General features: G+C 40.2%; 2 protein-coding genes across 3 annotated transcripts in view; one reads left to right on the forward strand and one right to left on the reverse strand.

Annotated features, from left to right (window-relative positions):
- Positions 1-9,633, forward strand: part of wrap73 (WD repeat containing, antisense to TP73) — a 29,892-nt gene extending 20,259 nt beyond the window's left edge. Inside the window, 9 exon segments of one of the 2 annotated variants that reach the window (NM_203697.2) lie at positions 1,502-1,574; positions 1,932-2,035; positions 3,486-3,572; positions 4,759-4,893; positions 5,505-5,582; positions 5,930-6,035; positions 7,152-7,277; positions 8,385-8,576; positions 9,243-9,633. In NM_203697.2, coding sequence (NP_989028.2) covers positions 1,502-1,574; positions 1,932-2,035; positions 3,486-3,572; positions 4,759-4,893; positions 5,505-5,582; positions 5,930-6,035; positions 7,152-7,277; positions 8,385-8,576; positions 9,243-9,358 — 1,017 coding nt within the window. In that variant the 3' untranslated portion in view covers positions 9,359-9,633. 2 annotated transcript variants of the gene reach the window in all.
- Positions 9,634-13,006: 3,373 nt separating this feature from the next.
- On the reverse strand, positions 13,007-16,582 carry tprg1l (tumor protein p63 regulated 1-like). Its single transcript, NM_001011483.1, is given in 5 exon segments — positions 13,007-13,784; positions 14,174-14,324; positions 14,827-15,003; positions 15,712-15,803; positions 16,380-16,582. Coding segments are annotated over 5 exon segments (807 nt in total). The 5' UTR covers positions 16,572-16,582; the 3' UTR covers positions 13,007-13,589.
- Positions 16,583-19,474: the final 2,892 nt, after the last annotated feature.

Here is a 19,474-nt window from a genome sequence, read left to right on the forward strand (position 1 = left end):
CCGTAAGTCTGCTAAAAAAATTATTCAAACATGAAATATACCCAATTGAATTGTTTTGCCTCCAATAAGGATTAATTATATATTAGCTGGGAACAAGTACAAGGTACTGTTGTATTATTACAGAGAAAAAAAGAGATCATTTCTATGGGAGACATCCTTCCGATAATTTGGATCTGGATAACGGGTTTCCACATAATGGATCACCTGCCTGTACATTCAGCTTTCTCTGCACAAGTCAAACCAGACTGTCTTTATGGCTATTGGTTATGATGGAGCAGGGATCCCCCAGGTCCAAAAAGAAGGTTTGGACCCTTTTAGAATTTAGATCTGCTTTTGCTTTGGGTACACAAATGAAATCTAACCCCCTTGGAAGCGTTTGCTGAAATATCCTATCCTAAATCTTGGTATTCCAGATATGCAAGTGATGAATGTGTAGTGAGTGAGTGGATAATATGTCTGTGTGGGCTGCTGATCTGCAGTGGGCCCAGACTGTGGAAATGCCTTGCCATACTACTCTGTTTTATCTGTCTGACATGACAAAAGGCAAGCTCCATGCTCCTGTGTAACCCAGCATCACATACTAAAGTTTCTTTATTTTCTTAACTTTGTATCTCTTTAATCAGACTGTTCAAAAATGAATTCATGATAATGAACATTGTTAGCTTCAGCATAGATGTTACACACTCTGCCTGCAGATTCTGCTGTGCAAGAATCATCCATTGTTTAGTCGTCTTCTTCTAACCCTTCTTATCTACTACAGACACGCCCTCCAGTAAGTTGATAAATGCCTTAGAACACATGACTATCATCCTAGGGACTTTGGGTTGAGACCCATATATCTGCTTTTGGCAGATGACATTGTTATTTATACTAGCATATAGTATATAGCATAAATAAATGTTATTTCCTGCATCAGGTTGGGTACCACCGGAATTCACACAAATCGTTGGGTGCTCAATTCTGTGGCTGTGTAGGCAGCCCATGGGTACTTGGTTACCCAGCTTAAATGCAGCCTCTCATCCCCCTCCACTTACCCCATTTAATAGATAATTTTCTCCCCGTGGCCTGGTTGATCTGCCTTTGGATCAGTAATAGTTTTACAGGTCCCTGTTCTGGTTAAAAACAAGCAACTTGCAGGGAAGAGGAAGGAGCCTAGTGGGTCTGGTTACAGGTCATCTGGTTTGGTTCAGGCATGTGTCTGCCCAATTGCACCCATACAGGACTCTAGTATTTGTTGATCCCTTTCTTTTCTCTGATTCTGACTCCTAATGTAACAGGAGTTTGGTCTCTTCCAGGTCATTAAGCAACTTTTATCAGCTGGCTTGCAACTTTGTTTCTGGAGTGCAGACACTGGAGAGGGCCTGATTAATTTTAGCTTTTAATGGCAATTCATTTTACAGATAATAAAAATTTGTAATGGATATTGGAAAGTTGCTTGGAAATACCTTTTCTTCCACTATGCAAAAAAAAAATAGTTTTTGGTCTTTTTTCCTCCATTCAGCTCCGGATAACGTTGTGGTCACTAAGTGCAAAATCCGTGTCCTACATCAAGTACCCTAAAGCCTGCCAACAAGGTAAGGCAAGTCCGTCTGTGCCTCTTAAACATGGTACTGATCGGGGATAAAGGCAGCTTTGTGCTTCACGGGATGCGTTGGGCAACAGAACAAACCATATTGTGTGTTTTTGTGTAACTGGCTGACAGGTTGTGTATGCTTTGCCTGCCCGATAGAGCCTCTGGCTACCTTGTCCAGGTCACATTCTGCCTCTGGCTCTTCTTTTCATTTATACAATATTATTAGAATATTTTGCCAATGTACAGACTGTATTTACATACTTTTACAAATTGCCACCTCTGCTATTATTATGTTACTGAGTATTATTGTGAGTGTATGCTGACGGCACCTTTGCGCATACCTGTTGTCAACCTGCAGGAATCGCTTTCACCCATGATGGGCGGCACATGGCTTTGGCAGAGAGACGGGACTGCAAAGATTACATTAGCATATTTGTGTGTAATGACTGGCGCCTGCTAAGGGTGAGAAATACCTTCAGGCACATGTTATGTGTCTGTCTGTTCATTTAATACCTATATAGCTTTGTACTTGCTTTGTAGAATTTACTATACTACAGGCAGGGGACTTTCCTAGATTGTTTCTTGCCAGTAAACAAGACAATCTATACATAGAATGATCATTCCTACTGTCCACCCCCCCAGTTATTATGCATAAGGGCTGCACATTAATTAATGTAAACATTCCTTTCCTATTATGTATTTTTCTCATTCAGTTAATATAATTATTCAGGGGTGTGTATATATATATATATATATATTTATTTTATATAGTATACATTATATTATATGCACCTTTCTGTGATCCAAAAATGCTTTATAATGCTAACCTATATTCAAGAAACATTATATCGATTTTAGCATCAGGTTACCCTTACCCTCCATCTAACAGGCGTTGACAGCACATGTATTTCAGATAGCACAAAATATTCCCTGTTAATGACATGATTTATTATTCTGCATGTAGCAGAGGTTTGGTCAGCATACAGTACTGTAGGCTAGTAGGTGTATAGTAACAACATTGAAGCTGTGATTGTTTAGATGTGTGCACTGGTATTTGTATTCTCATAGCAAGCTGAAAAATTTCCAAGGGCAAAAAATGGAAGTGAACCAAGGAATTGGGGAAAGGCAAATGTGACCTCCATTTCTCCGAGTGAAGTCACCAAACAAGCAGATCTTTCCCTGATTTCTTCATTAGTACAGGTTCACCTTAAATTAATTAATTGAAGTCCCATAGCACAATACATGTGTTGGTTACAGATATTACCAGGATTAATCTGTTGAACATTGAATAATGGACATTTTTACTATAATGGGCTGTATCATTCAAGGATTGGAGAGATTAATTTACTAATACAGTGGGACTACTTAAAATGTTTGTTACTTGTACCTGAGGAAGAGCCCAGTGAGGTTGAAACATGTAGTGCTAAGGGACTTTAATAAACTCACTTGAACTAATGTTGAAGGACTCTCTGCTGAATTTGTATTGCTGTGGAGGCTTCTCCACCAACTGTTAAAGAGTCTGCATTAGACTGATTATACAGGTATTGGAATAAATCTTTCCCAATTCTAATCCTTTAGCCCTCCGGCAGTCAGATTACATTGAAGGATACAGGCCATCGGGACAAGGAACACATCAACAAGCCAATGCGCTCCTCGTTCCGATGGGATTATTAAACCTGCCTGATCAACATCTGGCTGATTTTCAGACAGATATCGGTTGGGTAAGCCTGTCTGAGGGTCAATAAGCTGCCAACTTGGTCCGTCAGCAGCTTTTATCACCCCGGGTATGGCCACATTTTCATGAAAAATACATTTTTGGGGAATTCATTTTAATTATATGTGACTGCTTAAACCTACTCAGTAGCTCAGTTTCTCACCTTCTAATGGTACATTATAATTTTTTTTTTAATAGCATTTTGAGACTGAAACCCAAGATCTTACTGGTATAGCCTGGGCGCCAAATGGCTGTGTGCTGGCTGTATGGGACACGTGCCTAGAGGTATGGATGAGTACCAAAACGTTTTTTTACAAAAGTCCTCTTTTTGATTTGAACAAATGGCAAGTGAGTTTTTGGCTGAAAACATTTAGGTTAGAAATTACATTTAGCTTAATAAACAGTATAGCCTTTCCTACTATTGCTTAAAATAGGAACTTGCTGTGCTATATAAAACTAATACAGGTATGGGATCCCTTATCCGGAAACTCGTTATCCAGAAAGCTCCAAATTACGGAATGCCCGTCTCCCATAGACTCCATTTTAATCAAATAATTCAGAATTTTAAAACTGATTCCCTTTTTCTCTGTAATAATAAAACAGTACCTTGTTGGTCCCAACTAAGATATAAATAATCCTTATTGGAAGCAAAACAATCCCATAGGCTTTAATTAATGTTTTATTGATTCTTTAGTAGACTTAAGGTATGGAGATCCAAATTACGGAAAGACCCTTTATCCGGAATACCCTTGGTCCCGAGCATTCTGGATAATGGGTCCTATACCTGTAACCCAAAAAGCATGGTCATTTCTGTAGTTACAGAACCTAATTCACTTGGTATACAGAATGTGCAAAGTACCGTATATACTCGAGTATAAGTCGATCCGAATATAAGCCGAGGTACCTAATTTTACCTAAGAAAACTGGAAAAAAGTATTGACTCGAGTATAAGCCTAGAGTGGGAAATGCAGCAGCTACTGCTAACAGCTACTGTAATAGGATTTCTCTGGTTTAAGTATGCCATCCTGTTGTGTGCGCTCCCATGAAGCTGCCATACTAAATATCAATTACTTGCCATCCTGCTGTGTGCGTATGGTATTCCATCCTGCTGCCTGCTGCGTGCGCTCCCATCATCCTGCGTGCGCTCCCCTGCATGCGCGCCCATGGTAGCTTCATCATCCTGCTGTGCTCCCGTGTGCGCTCCCATCTATCAAGGCGTTCGTGCGTGTGAACGTGCGTACGCACGCACGCACACACGCTAGCTAGCACGTCCACGGGGGGGGGTGGGGGGAATGGGGAGTCCGCAACGAACGCCAGCGCCTTACATCTTCAAATTACTGTATATACTCGAGTATAAGCCGAGGTTGACTTTTTTCAGCACATTTTTGGTGCTGAAAAACTCTGCTTATACTCGAGGATATACGGTATATGCAATTGTAAATAAAATTCTGTTTCCATCCCTCTGTTGCAGTACAAAGTGTTACTTTACTCCCTGGATGGGCGTTTGCTGTCATCCTATTGTGCGTATGAGTGGTCGCTTGGGATCAAATCTGTGGCATGGAGTCCCATGAGTCAGTTTCTTGCAATTGGAAGCTTTGATGAGAAGGTATGACTGCAGGGGTAGTGGCTTATATTTCTTTAGCTCAGGAGTACCTATGCTGCAGATGTGCAACTACACTGGGGGACAAAGTTTATTAAAGAGATATATAAGAGATATAAAAAAACTGTATAATAAAAGTCCTTTTCAAATTAAACATGAAACCCAAATTCATTTTTATATTAACACATCCATAGCCATTATAAAGGCATTTGAAAAATCCCAGCTGTCAATCATATATTGCTTGCCCCGCCTCTATGCCACAGCACATCTCATATTTCCCCTCCCTCCTCCTCATCTAACTGTGTAGCCAGTGCATGGGCATCTGGTCCCCCATTCTAGAACATAAACAAGATTTTGGCATGATACAAAGCTTGCCTTAATAACAGTGCCCACAAAATGGTGCCTGCCTGCTTGCTTTGATTGAGTAATTCCAAGACGGAAGGAAACAAGATTTATATTATTTATATAGAGTAAGTAAAGTTTATTTTGCTCAACTAGCAATATAGAAAATAGTTTGGAGTTATTTCTTAGGGTGACAGGTCCCCTTTAAGAGTTAATAAGCAGCAGACTCTGTTTCCATTACACTTTACATAGGTTATTTGTTCCTACTATTATAGATCCGTATCCTTAACCATGTGACATGGAAGCCTATAAAGGAATTTGAACATCCAGCCACCATCACCAATCTTAAAACAGTAAGTAGATCTGCAACAAACCTTCTAGTTGCCACCTACCTCACATCAACCAGCACATTATGGGGCAGATTTATCAAAATGTGAGATTAGAGCACACCACAGAAAAATGTACCCACTTTCTTTTCATTCCTATGGGATTTTTAGAAGCATATTTATCAAATGGTGAACTCTAACCTTCACCCACTGATAAATACACTTTTAAAAATCCCATAGAAATGAAAAGAAAGTGGGTGAATTTTTTTGTGGTGTGCGCTAATCTCACATTTTTACCTGCCTCTGTGTTAATTCACATGAGAAAGCTGTTTGGGTTTGCAGTTAAGGGCTTTGTTATTCTGTTACTTCCTTAGGTTGTTTACAAAGAAGTGGAGAGAAGTGCAGGAATTAGAGCTGACGACTTTCCATTTACTACGCCAAGAGGCAACCCGACCAGCCTGTTTAGCAATCACAGTAAATGTAAGTTGTCCAAATTAGTGTTAATGAATTATATTTTATAGCTGTGGCTGTTGTTTAAATTCATTTATTATAACCCATTTTAACGTGTATAAAACTAATGATGCTTTGCACTTAAAAGGGTGGTTCACATTTAAGTTATAAAAAAGCCAATTCTAAGCAACTTTTCATTTGGTTCCCATTATCTCTTATATTTTTGAATTATCTGCCGCCTTCTTCTGACTCTTTACAGCTTTAAAATGGGCGCCACTGACTGCAGGAGCCAATACACTTTTGCTCTGTGAGGCTACAATTTTATTGTTATTGCTACTTCGTATAACTTATTTTTCTCTCCAGGTCATTTCCTGTTCATATACCAGTCTCTGGTAATTTGGACCCTAGCAACTAGCTGCTGAACCTCCGAACTCAAGAGCAGTGTAACAAAAAGTGAAATAATTAAAAAACTGAATATAATAAAAAATTAAGACCAATTGCAAGTTGTCTCAAAATATTAGTCTATAAATTATTCTAAAAGATAAACTCAAAGTTGAACAACTCCCTGGTTGCTAGGGTTCAAAACATCATAGCAACCAGGGAGTGGTTTGAATGAGAGACTAGAATATGAATAGAGGGAGGCCTAAATACAAAGACAAGTACTAAAAAGTGGCAATAACAATAAAATTGTAGCCTCATAAAGCAAATAATTCAGAAACTATAAAAAATGTAATTATTATTAACATTTATTTATAAAGCGCCAACATAAAGAAGACCAATTAAAAAATTACTTAACACTGACCATTCTATAAGTTTACTTAAAGGTGTACCACCCCTTTTAATATTGCTTGGTGTAGGGTGAGTAAAGGATGAGCTGGTTCAGCAGAAGACCACTGTGTCAGAGTTTGATGGATAGGTGAGACATGAGAGTGGGCTTCTTCACATTTGCCCTCAATGCAGGACATCTTTCCTGTTCAGTCTGTCGGTTATGATCTGATCATCAAAAGTAAAATTAAAAAGTTCTTATTCAGTAAAAAGCCCCAAAAAACTTTAAAGCTGAAATCATTGCCCCATGGCTTCTGATTATGCATTATGGCATGCACTAGGCAACATTTTCATACATAACAGAGTTCTTTTTCTTTACAGACGAGATTGCCCAGGTGCCAGTATCATTACGAACCATCAAGCCTGATTCCGATCGGGCTAATCCAGACCTTGGCATTGGATTATTGGCATTCAGTGCTAATAACCGTTATTTGGCATCCAAGAATGGTAAATGTCAACATCCTTTTTAAACATTAGCCTGTGAAGGAAGTAATGCTATGCGTTTGGCACACACAACTTGTTCATCCAAAGGTTTATCATGTGCAGTCATTATGGAGTTTTCTAATGCATTTAAACATGCTTTGAATCTGGTCCTTGAGGACAAAGAAATGATTTGGGGAAATAGCCCCAGTATCTCTAGGAAATGGAACATACATTTTAAAGAGGTCATTTTCTTTGGAAATACTTTCAGGGTAAAGTAAGAAAAGGTGAAATGTTTGCTCAGGTCTAGTAACCCATAGCAGCCAATTAGCTGTGCAGTAAATGCTACATTCTAATTGCTTGCTATTGTTTGCCTGATCAGTGCAACATAACAAGTTGGAGGATGGCAAGCTAGAAGAAACCCTGAAGAGCTACCTTGTGTTAATTGGCTTTATAGTTGCCCTTCACCAATTTAAAGACCGGGAAATTGCAATTCCCTGGGGTGGGGTCCAAACAATTGCTTACTTTTTCCTTCTTTTTGACATTCCTCTTATGTTACACAAAGAATAAATGCATTGACCTAAGATACCTAACCTTTAAGTGCCGTGCTGCCATTTTTACTGATTTCCCAGGGTTCCCTTGTGGCTTTTCAGGGCCAGTGCATTTGCAGAAATCTGTGTATGCTCATGATAGGCAAATTGGAAATGTTAATATACTGCAAATGCACCAGAGCAGTTCAGCCACATGGTATCCCTAGAAAGCAGTAAAGAGAGTGTGTTTTTAACAGTAGGAGAAGTGCTGGCCTGAGGTAAGTAATAAGCCATTGTAAGTGGCATTCAGCCCCCTTCTCCTGGGGATGAAGCTTTATTGCACCCTCCTTACCATTAAATCTTTATCTTCCATTATATTGCAACCCTTTTATTCCCTCAAAGAATGAAGACATGGGCAGCACTGCCACTTGTAAATCTCTGCATTCTCTGGCTCAGATATGGGTGCTACATAATTTTTTCTCGGCTGAACCAATGCAGTTCATGAGTAGGCGGAGGAAGCAATATAACAGCACACAAGCTCAGAAGGATTGATAGGCAATATTGATGGTGGTGGAAGTCATAGAAAATCCAATTGTTTCCACAGATAACATGCCTTACTGCGTCTGGATATGGGACATTCAGAAGATGAGACCGTTTGTTGTTTTGGAACAGACTTCAGTCGTCCGAGCTTTTCACTGGGATCCGGTGCAGCCCAGGCTAGCCATTTGTACTGGGAATAACAGAGTGTATTTATGGAGCCCTACGGGCAGCGTATCAGTGCAAGTGCCGGCAGAAGGTGAAACCTCTAAAGCATTTATTGTTTTGTAAATTAATCTGAGAGGAATGAATGTGGGTTGAAGGTTTATACATTTCCATCCTGGAGTCAGAAAAGTCAGCTGGCTCTTCTAGACTGAGCAATGACCAGTTCCTTGTAAGATGACTGTAGGAGCAGCGCCAGCATTATTTCACTATATGTACTGCCTGCCCTATGCTGCCTTTGTGTGTATGGCACACACAGGCAGCGTAGGGCAGGCGGAGTATGGCACACACGGGCAGCGTAGGGCAGGCAGAGTATTTTGTTGCTATTGAATGCTGCGAGATATGTGTGCTTATTTACTGACATAGGTAATACACTTCACCAGTGCAGTCGCTAGTAGCTGCTGATCAGAAATTAGCTTTGAACAGCGGTAAAATAAAAGATCTGATGGGTTGCTATGGGTTACTGCTCTGGTACAATTTAGCACATATGTTCATTTAATGCAGTTGGAAACTGCTCCTGAATTCTAAGAATAGAAGTCAGATTAGCCTTATGTAACGTACTTAACAGATTGCGTGTAAACAGAACTGAACTTTCATGTACCTGTAGGTATGTTTAAAAACCATTGCTTTTTGCGTAATAGTTTTAGCTTTGTTAGAAAATTCATCTTAAATTTATTTATTTTAATTTTTTTTTTTTTTTTAGGAGTGTTCAATGTCCTGTCTGTATCGTGGCACCCACTTGAACAAGACTCCTTACTGGTCATGAGCAAGGATCAGTTATGCCTTTGCTATTTGGAAACAGAGGAAGAAGAGAAGTGATTGGAGCACTTTAATAAACCCTTGACACTGACTTTACAGAACAACTACATGCACCTTTACAGGGAGCCAGAAGTAGCTTCAGTGCTGTGTTACATTTCCCAAGTAGTCTCTTTTCTTTTGTGCTGGGTAACTGTAATGAACATAATGGGGGGTGGAGTTGCTGAAGGAGTTAAACATTCCATGTTTAAAGGATGTAATTTATTATGTAAATAATGTAGATGTAAAGAGATCTAATTTAAGATTTTTTCCAATAAAGACACTATTTAATTCTGGTATTTAAGTATGTGTCTATATTTTGTTGCCCACGCTTAATCACAGGTGCAAACCGACCAAAACCCTTTCCATTGGTGTCAGTGTGAATCACGCTAGTAAAACCTATCAAATGTGAACTGCATTGTGGGCAATTCACTCAGTTATCAATGAAAAAGTTTTTTTGGGCACTAAAAGAAGGAGATTGTGCAGGAGACACCGACCCTCCCCTCCAAACAGTACTTCATATCAGCTACTTATTTACTACAACGGCCAACACAGCATGTGTTCAGAAAATGGAGCAGCTATGCAGAACCATCTGCTGGTTAAAAGGTGGTACTGCAGCAGTTGTGGGCTCCTGTATCTTAAAGTTACTGTGACACATTTGCCTGACTCTTCTTCAGCCGGCAAGGGGGACAGAACAACCGAAATGATAAACTGTTTCTTGAGATCTCAACTCGTTTGCCCTGGAGGTCTGGCGCATCTTTTACATATTACCCAGTGATTTGGACACAATACATTTTCTCATTAAAAGATTATTATAACATTAGTTTGATGTATTCCCGCACACTGTACTATCTTCACATGTCCTAAAAGAGGAACTTTAAAAAAAAAAAAAATTAGGAAATGACAAAAACTGCCACTCAAAAGTAGGCTTGGTTACTAATAGCACGATTCTTTAGTCTTTAAGTCAAAAATGTATTTTAAAGGGGTTGTTCACCTTTTGAGTTCACTTTTAGTATGATGTAGAGCAGGGATCCCCAACCTTTTGTACCCGTGAGCCACATTTAAATGGAAAAAAAGCACCTGGGGGTGCCACTAAGCTATAATTGGCAAAACAGAGCTCATGGTCTTCCCGCCCAAACCTGGCTCTCCTCCTCCTTTCACCATTACTATTGATGGCATGACCATCAACCCTGTAAATTCTGCACGCTGCCTTGGGGTTATCTTTGACCAGTCACTCTCCTTCTCATATTAATAGCCCAGCCAAAACCTGCCGTTTTTTCCTCCACAATATTGCCAAGATACGCCCCTTTCTTTCACAAGTAACAGCTAAAACACTAATCCATGTGCTCTTATCCATTCCCGCTTAGATTACTGCAATCTCCTACTAACCGCCTCCCAGACTCCCACCTCTCTCCCCTGCAATCAATTTTAAACTCTGCTGCCAGGATCCTCCTGCTCTCTCCGAAGAGGGAACCCATTCAGCCTCAATTAAGCTCTCTTGCACGGTTGCCTGTTACGCAAAGGATAGCTTACAAAATCATTCTAACATTCAAAGCCCTTCACTCCTCTGCTCCTCACTACATTTCTTCACTGGTCTCGCTGCACGTTCCTGGTCATCTCCTCCGCTCCTCTCAGAGCCTCCATCTTTTTACAACACCCACACCCACTGCGCTCTCTCGTCTTAAACCTTTCTATCTCGCTGCTCCTTACCTCTGGAACTCTATCCCTGAATCCCTCTGTAGGGAACACTCACTAACTCGCTTTAAGAAAAAGCTCAGCTGTTACCTTCTGGAGCACTAAAACATTATTTTGCCTAGTCCTGTGCTTAAGGGCAAATGCCCATACCTAGTGCACGCTTACCTTCCAGTTTGTGCCTGTATGTTACCCAACCACTTAGATTGTAAGCTTTACGGGGCAGGGACCTCCTTCCTACTGTGTCTCATACCACATGGCACTTCAAAAAATAAGCACCTACTTTGAGGCCACTGGGAGCAACATCCAAGGGGTTGGAGAGCAACATGTTGCTCACAAGCTACTGGTTGGGGAACACTGATGTAGAAAATACTTTAAGACAATTTTCAACTGGTCTTTTTTTATTATTTGTAGTTTTTTTAGTTAGTTTACTTTTTGTTCAGCAGCTAGTTGGAATTTTAGCAGTTATCTGGTTGCTAGGATCCAAATTACCTTAGCAACCAGAGTAGTTTGAATGGGAGATTGGTATATGTATAAGAGAGGACCCAAACAAAAAATAAGTTATAAAAAGTAACAGCAACAATAAAACTGTAGCCTCACAGAACAATAGTTTTTTGGCTGCTGGGGTCCCAACTGTAAAGACTAAGCAAATAATTAAAACCAATTGAAATGTTGCTTAGAACTACCCATTCTATAACATACTAAAAGTTAACTTAGAGTTAAACCACCCCTTTTAAAGGAAATATATTTGTTAAAAATGGTTCTTGTCATTTTTCTTCAACAAATAAGTGAAGCTTCTTTATTGTTTGCCCTTTTCATTAAGTGTACAGACTGCACAAAAGCTGCAAAATCTATAATGCAATTATATAAGACAATACAAGTTTCAAGGGTTGCAATATGAGGGCTCTCACTAAGCCATAGAAAGTATATATCTGGCAATTTTAGTGTAGGGAAGCACACATACGCTCTCTGCACTAGCAATGGTGCCCCCATCTCATTGCAAAATCAATAAGCAAAGAGAAAAGCCAAGGCCACAGTATGTCACCATATCGAGATACTTTACTTGGGAATTGGGAAAATATACGTGCGTTCTGCTGCATCCTCTTAAGGTGGTTTCCAAACACTGAGCTTGGCCTTGCTGGGGGGTGGGGGAGCCCAGAGCAGGTGATGCGGAACCAATTTAAATGGGAATTTGGGTAAAATCTGGCATTAATGACAAATTTCTCAGAACTGTATTATGACTCTGTATTACTCTGTTATGAACTGTATTATGACACTTATGAGCTATTGGAGGCAGAGAAATTGTATCCAAGAAGGGGGTCTCTAGCCCAAACTGTCATAAAAACTGCCATGCAAAACTATAACCCTGATTTGAAAACATAGTTTATAGTAGTAGCATTAGTGGTAAGATTTTGGTCTGTGTCCATATGCACAGATGTTTCAAACAGTTAAAGTATTAAAATCATCAGTGCGACTTACTGACAAATGGGGTGATCATTAGATGGATATCCTTACACCTTAGGTAGTGTGGCCAGCCCTATAGATCTGGGTGCCTATTTTAATATCTCCATAAACTACATGGCATGGCCATGGGCCAAACATGTTCTTCCCGGGTACTGAATAATAAAGGGGCCAATGATCTGTTAACTGCCAATGCTGGATACTGGAGCTGGGAGTGCAGCTGTAATATCTCAGAATTTCTCTGTGACCCAGGCTTACCTCCCAAAATCTGTCTCTTGTTGCCTGCTTTTCACCAGACAAGGCTTTAGCATGAAGGGCCTTCCCATACACCAAGCTGCAGGATAATTTTCTAAGCACCACGTCTCTTGTGCATCGTAATCAGAATTAAATGCACCTATCGTGGCATTATAAAGCTGAATGCTTATTAATAATGAAGCTGCACAGGAAACCTGGGAACCTGGAAGCTTTTAATCAATAAAAAGCACTTAATGCATAAAATTAAGTGGAAAATGAAAGATAAACATTAAATAATATTTATTCACAAGCAGTGTTATGCAATTAGTCACTGTGCTTTGGCAGATATGAGATACTCAAATCATTACCGTATACGACTGTTACATACACACAACAAAAACATTAGGTTTGGCAATAAGGTGCATTACACAAATCAGCTGAAACAATTCTGACCTCAAGCGTGGGGTTAAATTCAGCTTTCTTAGAATTTGCAAGGAGACTAAGAAATAACAAGTTTCTTTTAGGTCCCAAGGATGCCACCACCAGAAAAATTCTCAGTAGAATTGTTTATGGCAAAGTAATGCTGCATTAAAGAGCAGATTATGGGAATGTTGCCTGACAGTGTGCCTTTGCTCAGACAGACCCTCTTTCCAAAAATGGACGCCATATACTCTGCTTATATATAGGCAGCAGGTTTATATAACCAAAAGGGCCTCCCATGTAACGGAACAGCCCTACTGCCTGTACAAACACAAGAAGCCTTTACAGAAGTTACAGTTCAGGCAGAAACAATGTTCTCTTGGCTTGTACATAATGAACATTACATGCAGAGAATAAACCTTTCAGGTTAATGTGCACTGGTCGCAGTTCAAAATCCAATTTTGCCTCTTGACATGGCATATCCTAGTTTGGCCTCATTGTTTATCAAAGACATTAGCCCCAAGTAAGTTTCAATCATAAGAGGGCGTTCCAGCACCAGCACCCCATTCGGTTTCCCTTGAACTGGATTTTGCTTGTGCGCTTTCTTCACAGCTTGGATCAACTGGGTCTTAAAGTCTTCCAGCTTTGGAATAGAAAAGAAAATATACATACATAAAGAGGCATTTCAAGTACAGGTATGGGACATGTTATCCATTATCTATTATCCATTATCTGGATCCCCATAGCTTAAGTTTACTTAAAAATCTTTTAAACATGAATTAAATCCAATAGGATTGTTTTGCCTCCAATAAGGATTAATTATATCTTCAAGTATAAGATTCTCTTTTATTATTAGAGAAAAAGGAAATCAATTTTTAACATTTGAATTATTTGATTAAAATTGAGTCTACAGGAGATGGCCTGTGTCCATAATTCTTATCTTTCAGAATAACAAGCTTCTGCATAACAGATCCCATACCATATATGAATTGTTAGACGGATTAGAAGCACAGAACGTCACACAAAAATTACCTTGCATAGTGGCATGACCTTGTCATCTGCATGTGCCATTGGATGTTCTATAAAGGTAGCATAGGGCATATTGGTGGTCCAAGGATTCCACTTGTTTATGAAAGAGAAGCGTCGCGTACTCCACAAAATACGAATTCCTATTCCTTCACGCCTGTCATTAAAACAGAAAAAAAACACCAAACTTTTTTTTAAGTATATGCAATAGTCAATGCATAAAGGAGAATAATAATGTCAAAAAGAAAGCTCCCATATACTGTATTTAATGGTATAAATGTAGCTCACGTGTAAGAAAGGTTGGGGGACCCCTGTACAAGAGATACGGAAGGCAAGCAAATGGACAGAACTTGCACTTGGGGAAGGAGCACACTTAAACTGCATGTGATACAAATGACATATCACTGAGTGCCCATAGCCACAACGCACAATGTAGCCATGCCCTTACTACCTGGCCAAGGCAGACGTTAGGTATAGGGCTTCCAGATGCTGGAGCTCACTTGCTTCTTAGCCTCCTGTACTATGCTAGTAGTAATGAGGACAAGTAGGTGCAAAATATTCTTTATGGCATTCTACTGGGTACAAATCTGCTCCAATTTTAGTGTCTACATTTTCTTAAAAGCAGAGTTAGCCCAAAAGTTATCAAGTATGGTATATACCTGTTTAGAGACATTGGAGGAAACTCAAATTCTCCTATGGAAATCGTGTCAACAGCATTAAGAGCCACTCGGATCACTTGCTGGCACTCCAGACAGATGAAGTCATATTTACAAATTAAAAGTGTTCGCTCAGTAATAAGAACCAGGCGTTCCTTTTCATTGTTCCAGTGGTCTACCCTACAAAAAACAGTGCAAAAACATTAGAAAATAATTAAAAAAAAAAAAAAAAAAAAAAAGGAAGTGCAAGTAACTGAACAACAAAATGGTTAACATGCTAACACATTAATGCACAGCTAATATCATTTAGAGAAACGTTAGGCAGGTTAGATATAGGCATTATGGTTGAACGTGATGGACGTATGTCTTTTTTCAACCCAACTTACTATGTTACTATGTAATACTTCTGCTTGTATCAGTAGTTGCTATATTTAAATTGATACAATTTGTAGCGCCAAAAGTGTATTTTCATTGCACCATAGTTGACACAATCCAAATCAAAATGTCCATAAGATATTATACAAATTTCCAGACAAAACCACAACTACCATATCAACGTTTGACAACAGCCTTCCCCCCGTGTAACAAAAAAGCTTGCCAAAACACTGTACATTTAAGTTAATTTCCATTATTTTTGTATTATGCATTATTTTTTTAACACCAGATTAAAAAGTTGATGCTGCTGATGTAACACATTGTATTGCTAAGTGCTAATCATTTAAGCATTATATTTACAAGTTATGAGCCTTGACAGATTTTCGTTAAATGCTCTATTTTTATTTTATCCTGTTTAAAAAATGAAGGTTACAGCCCCTGCATGAAATATACAGGAACAGGGTATCATTTTACCCTTCCAGAGATAAGCTGGTAAAGATGTGCTGAACTTACTCTGTAAGCAGCCAGACACTCTGGATCTCTCCATCCTCTGTTGGCAACACAACCATGCGTATATCATTTACTGCTTGTTCAAGATTCCCAGGCTGGAAAGGAAACAAAATAATGATAAGTTACATTTAAAAAGTAATGGGCAAGTAGCGTAACGTTAGATTGTGGGCTATAGTGGGTCACAAGGTGGCTACTAATAGTCTGTATACTGCTGCACATAATGGAACTAGACACAGTGTATTGGCCATACCATGCTGAGAATGTCTTTGGCTGCATTATATACCAGGTATCATTTATACTCCATCTACGACTGACTTTGGGGGGGAGGGGGGGGGTTACCCCATGGACTTTCATTGAAAAGAGTTTGCTATTTTGGACTACACTCTTAAATAAGAGGGGGGGGGGGGCAGCTGGAACACTCCAGATCTATAAAATACAAAGACAAGTGTATATATTTACATGGGGTACTAGGGGCACAAGCCCACTGAGTCCCAGCCTAACACTTTCCATGTGGCCACAGACCAGCGCCCTCATCCGGACACAAATGGGAATTACACATAAATAGAATATAAGCTAAAAAGATACGTCCGGAAATATCAAGCTTTGGGCCCGGTAAAACCTGCCCAACATGAAGGGAAGCCAAGGAGTGGAAGCAGGCTCGCCCCTCTCACCCGGAATACGAAGTACTCTTTGATTCTGGCCTGTTGTGTGGGGTTGTGCACAGTGAGGGAGCGCACAGACTGCACGGAGTAATTGGACGACGCGGTGCCGGAAGCGCCCCTATCCGGGCTCAGCTGCACCTCAGCGCCCTCAGGAGACAGAGTGGCTGCCGGGCTGATATCGGAGTCATTGAGCTGCAGCATGACTGCTAGCGATTCGGCCAAAACAAGTTGGGAGATTGTATACTTCCGCAGTACGTCATATCCGGAGTGGAGGTAGTGTCACTGTCCCGGCGCGTCCCATGGGTTCAGTTCGGCATCCCGGGAGCTTTGTGCTGAGGGGGGATATATACTGAGGCGTGTGCGGGATATATACTGAGGCGTGTGCGGGATACAGGGAGCTATAGCCGAGCGGAGAGATACACATGGCAGCTTTAAAGAAGACATCATATAAAAATTAAGAATGTACCAGCTAATTATACTTATCTAAGTATAGAAGGTTTGTGCTTAAAAAGTTTTGTTTTGGACTGATTTATTGAGCAATTCCACCAAAACCCCACTAGTCCCGCCCATCTGTTCCAGCCTGCTGGCTGAGTTCTCTAGGGGCACTCTGTACACTTGCACTGTAAGATAGGAACCAATCAGCAGCTAGGCTGACCTGATAGGGAACTGAAGCCTGTCTGTGCTGGTGTGAGTGCAGGGCTGTGATTGGCTTTCCCCCTCCTGCTGCTTCTGGCAGGGACTGTTACACCCACCCTTCATTTGATTCAGCCACAGAGAAGTGATAGGATCTATAGGGAGCTCCAATAAAGGGTCCAATTTAACAGACAGGATTAATGTTTAGCCCAAAGTGAAACCAGCACCGCAAAATTAGGGTTTTTCCATTTATCCAATATGTTTCCTTTAAAATATTGGTCACAATGGGGTGGTGCCACGGCAGAACCCCTGCCTTCCTTTTGGGGGCCAAAGGATTCTTATCCAGTGGGATTCCTCTTTCCCAGTGAGCAAGTCTAGGGAGACCATGGAGAGACCATGGTAGGCTGCTGAAAGCATCCGCCTGCCACTTGCAGTTATAAGAATAAAATGCAGGAGCTATTGATTCTTTTTAGCCTAAACAGTTTTTAATTTAAAGCCATATTTATCAGATGGGATGAAAACAAAGTTTATTTGCTCCTTTAAAAATCATAATAAACTTCTGAATGATAAGCATTTGGAATTTTTTAAAATATCTTTAAATGGATAATTAACATCATGAGACTGACATCAGTTTAAATGTTATGCTATGCCAGCGTCTCTCTCACCTATTGTGCCAGCTGCCACAGTTAGGCCTGACTCCTGTAAACAACTGCTGTTTGCTTAATAAGAGCTGCATACTAATTAAAGGAACAGTAACATCAAAAAATTAAAGTGTGCTGTTGCTCTGCAAAAAACTGGTGTTTTTGCTACAGAAAAGCTACTATATAAATAAACTGCTGTGTAGCCATGGGGGCAGCCATTCAAGCTGGAAAAAAGGAGAAAAGGCACAGGTTACATAGCAGATAACTAGTAGATAAGCCCCATATAATGGGGGTTTATCTGTTATCTGCTAAGTAACCTGTGCCTTTTCTCCTTTTTTCCAGCTTGAATGGCTGCCCTCATGGCTACACAGCAGCTAACTTATATAAACTATAAGTAGTCTTTCTGAGGCAAACACACAAGTTGTAGCAATGCAGGGCAACAGTACATTATATTGTAATTACTTTTATACACTTTCATTTTTTGGTGTTACTGTTCCTTTAAGGAGGAAACCTCCTCCCTATACCCCACCTCATTTATATATCCTATTCTCCTTTTAACTAGGTGGATTATTTAATAATTGTCTTTTTCTTTTATATATATATGAAATACAGAAGTGAATTATACTGTAGGGACCCATAGGGGTAATGTGCCCCTAGGACTTTAAACCCTACCATTTCCTTCTTTATCCTGTTACTGGGCAAAGACCCATCTAGTTTAAAATTTGCATTATGCGCCTTATTGGTTTATAGGTTGACCACACCCATTGCACTCTAATATAGTGTTTAGCAAAGGGGTGGGTCTTCCTCTTTGGCTGAATCTGGTGTCTCAGGTGGAAGGTCCACTGAGCCTGGGATCAACAGGGCCCCAGTAAAGCCAACCTACCCTAGAGTCACCATCCAAGCGAAGTCGGGGAGCAGGGACCCCGGGAACGAGGAATAGCTAGACAAAAGAATATCTGTAGAACACTTTCTAGGAATGTGAAGCAGATAGGAAAAGGTAGTAAGAGCAGTTTCTGGTACTCTTCCTTACAGGCACTGTTGCCTTTGTATAGGGCCACGGTTAAGACATAAGAATCAGGCTAGTGAAAACCCCTGATCCATAGTTGGCTGTTGGAAATCTAATACAGCTAAGGTATTCATCCTGAGGACCTGAGGTATCTTTCCAGACTGCCCTCCATAGTGGCGCTGTGCTGACAGGTGTCTTTACCCTGCCCAGACTCATTAGAGGAGGGACCAACCAGTGGGCATCCTCTCTTGCAGTCCTAAGAGTGTGATACTGCTATTTCCTTATACTAAAAAGAAAAGAAGAACATTTCTCTTATGCCATTCCTAGGAGCTGAAAGTGTTAACCCTTTTTATTCATTCAAAATACCCTTCTAAATATTTAGTTGTGTGCCACTACAAATCCTCAGTGGGAGAGTGCTGCAGCCTGACTTCCTTAATGAGCCAATTAGGGTTTTTGGAAGGTCTACAAATAGTGTGACCTGGTGGTGCCATGTGAATACAGTAGAACCACCATTTTACATCCCTGCATTTTACATTTTTATAAAATTGACAAAGTTTATTTGTGGCCCCGTACAGGCAAGCTGCAGTTCCCTAAATTGACGCAGTTTTGACATGGTCCCCTGGGAAGCGAAATATAGGAGTTCTGCTGTATTCAATTAACCCTGCAACTGCTGACACTGTAGCCTGTTAATGCTGCAAGTTAACAGCTTCACACTCTGACATTAATTTTTAGTTTTTTTACTCCACTGGACTGATTTGTTCTAATTGTTGTTATTACATAAAACCAAAGGGGAACCAAAATTTGTTAAAGAGCCTAAAACAGTA

This window comes from Xenopus tropicalis, chromosome 7 (assembly GCF_000004195.4).
Source record: "Xenopus tropicalis strain Nigerian chromosome 7, UCB_Xtro_10.0, whole genome shotgun sequence".
NCBI classification, from domain to species: Eukaryota; Metazoa; Chordata; class Amphibia; order Anura; family Pipidae; genus Xenopus; species Xenopus tropicalis.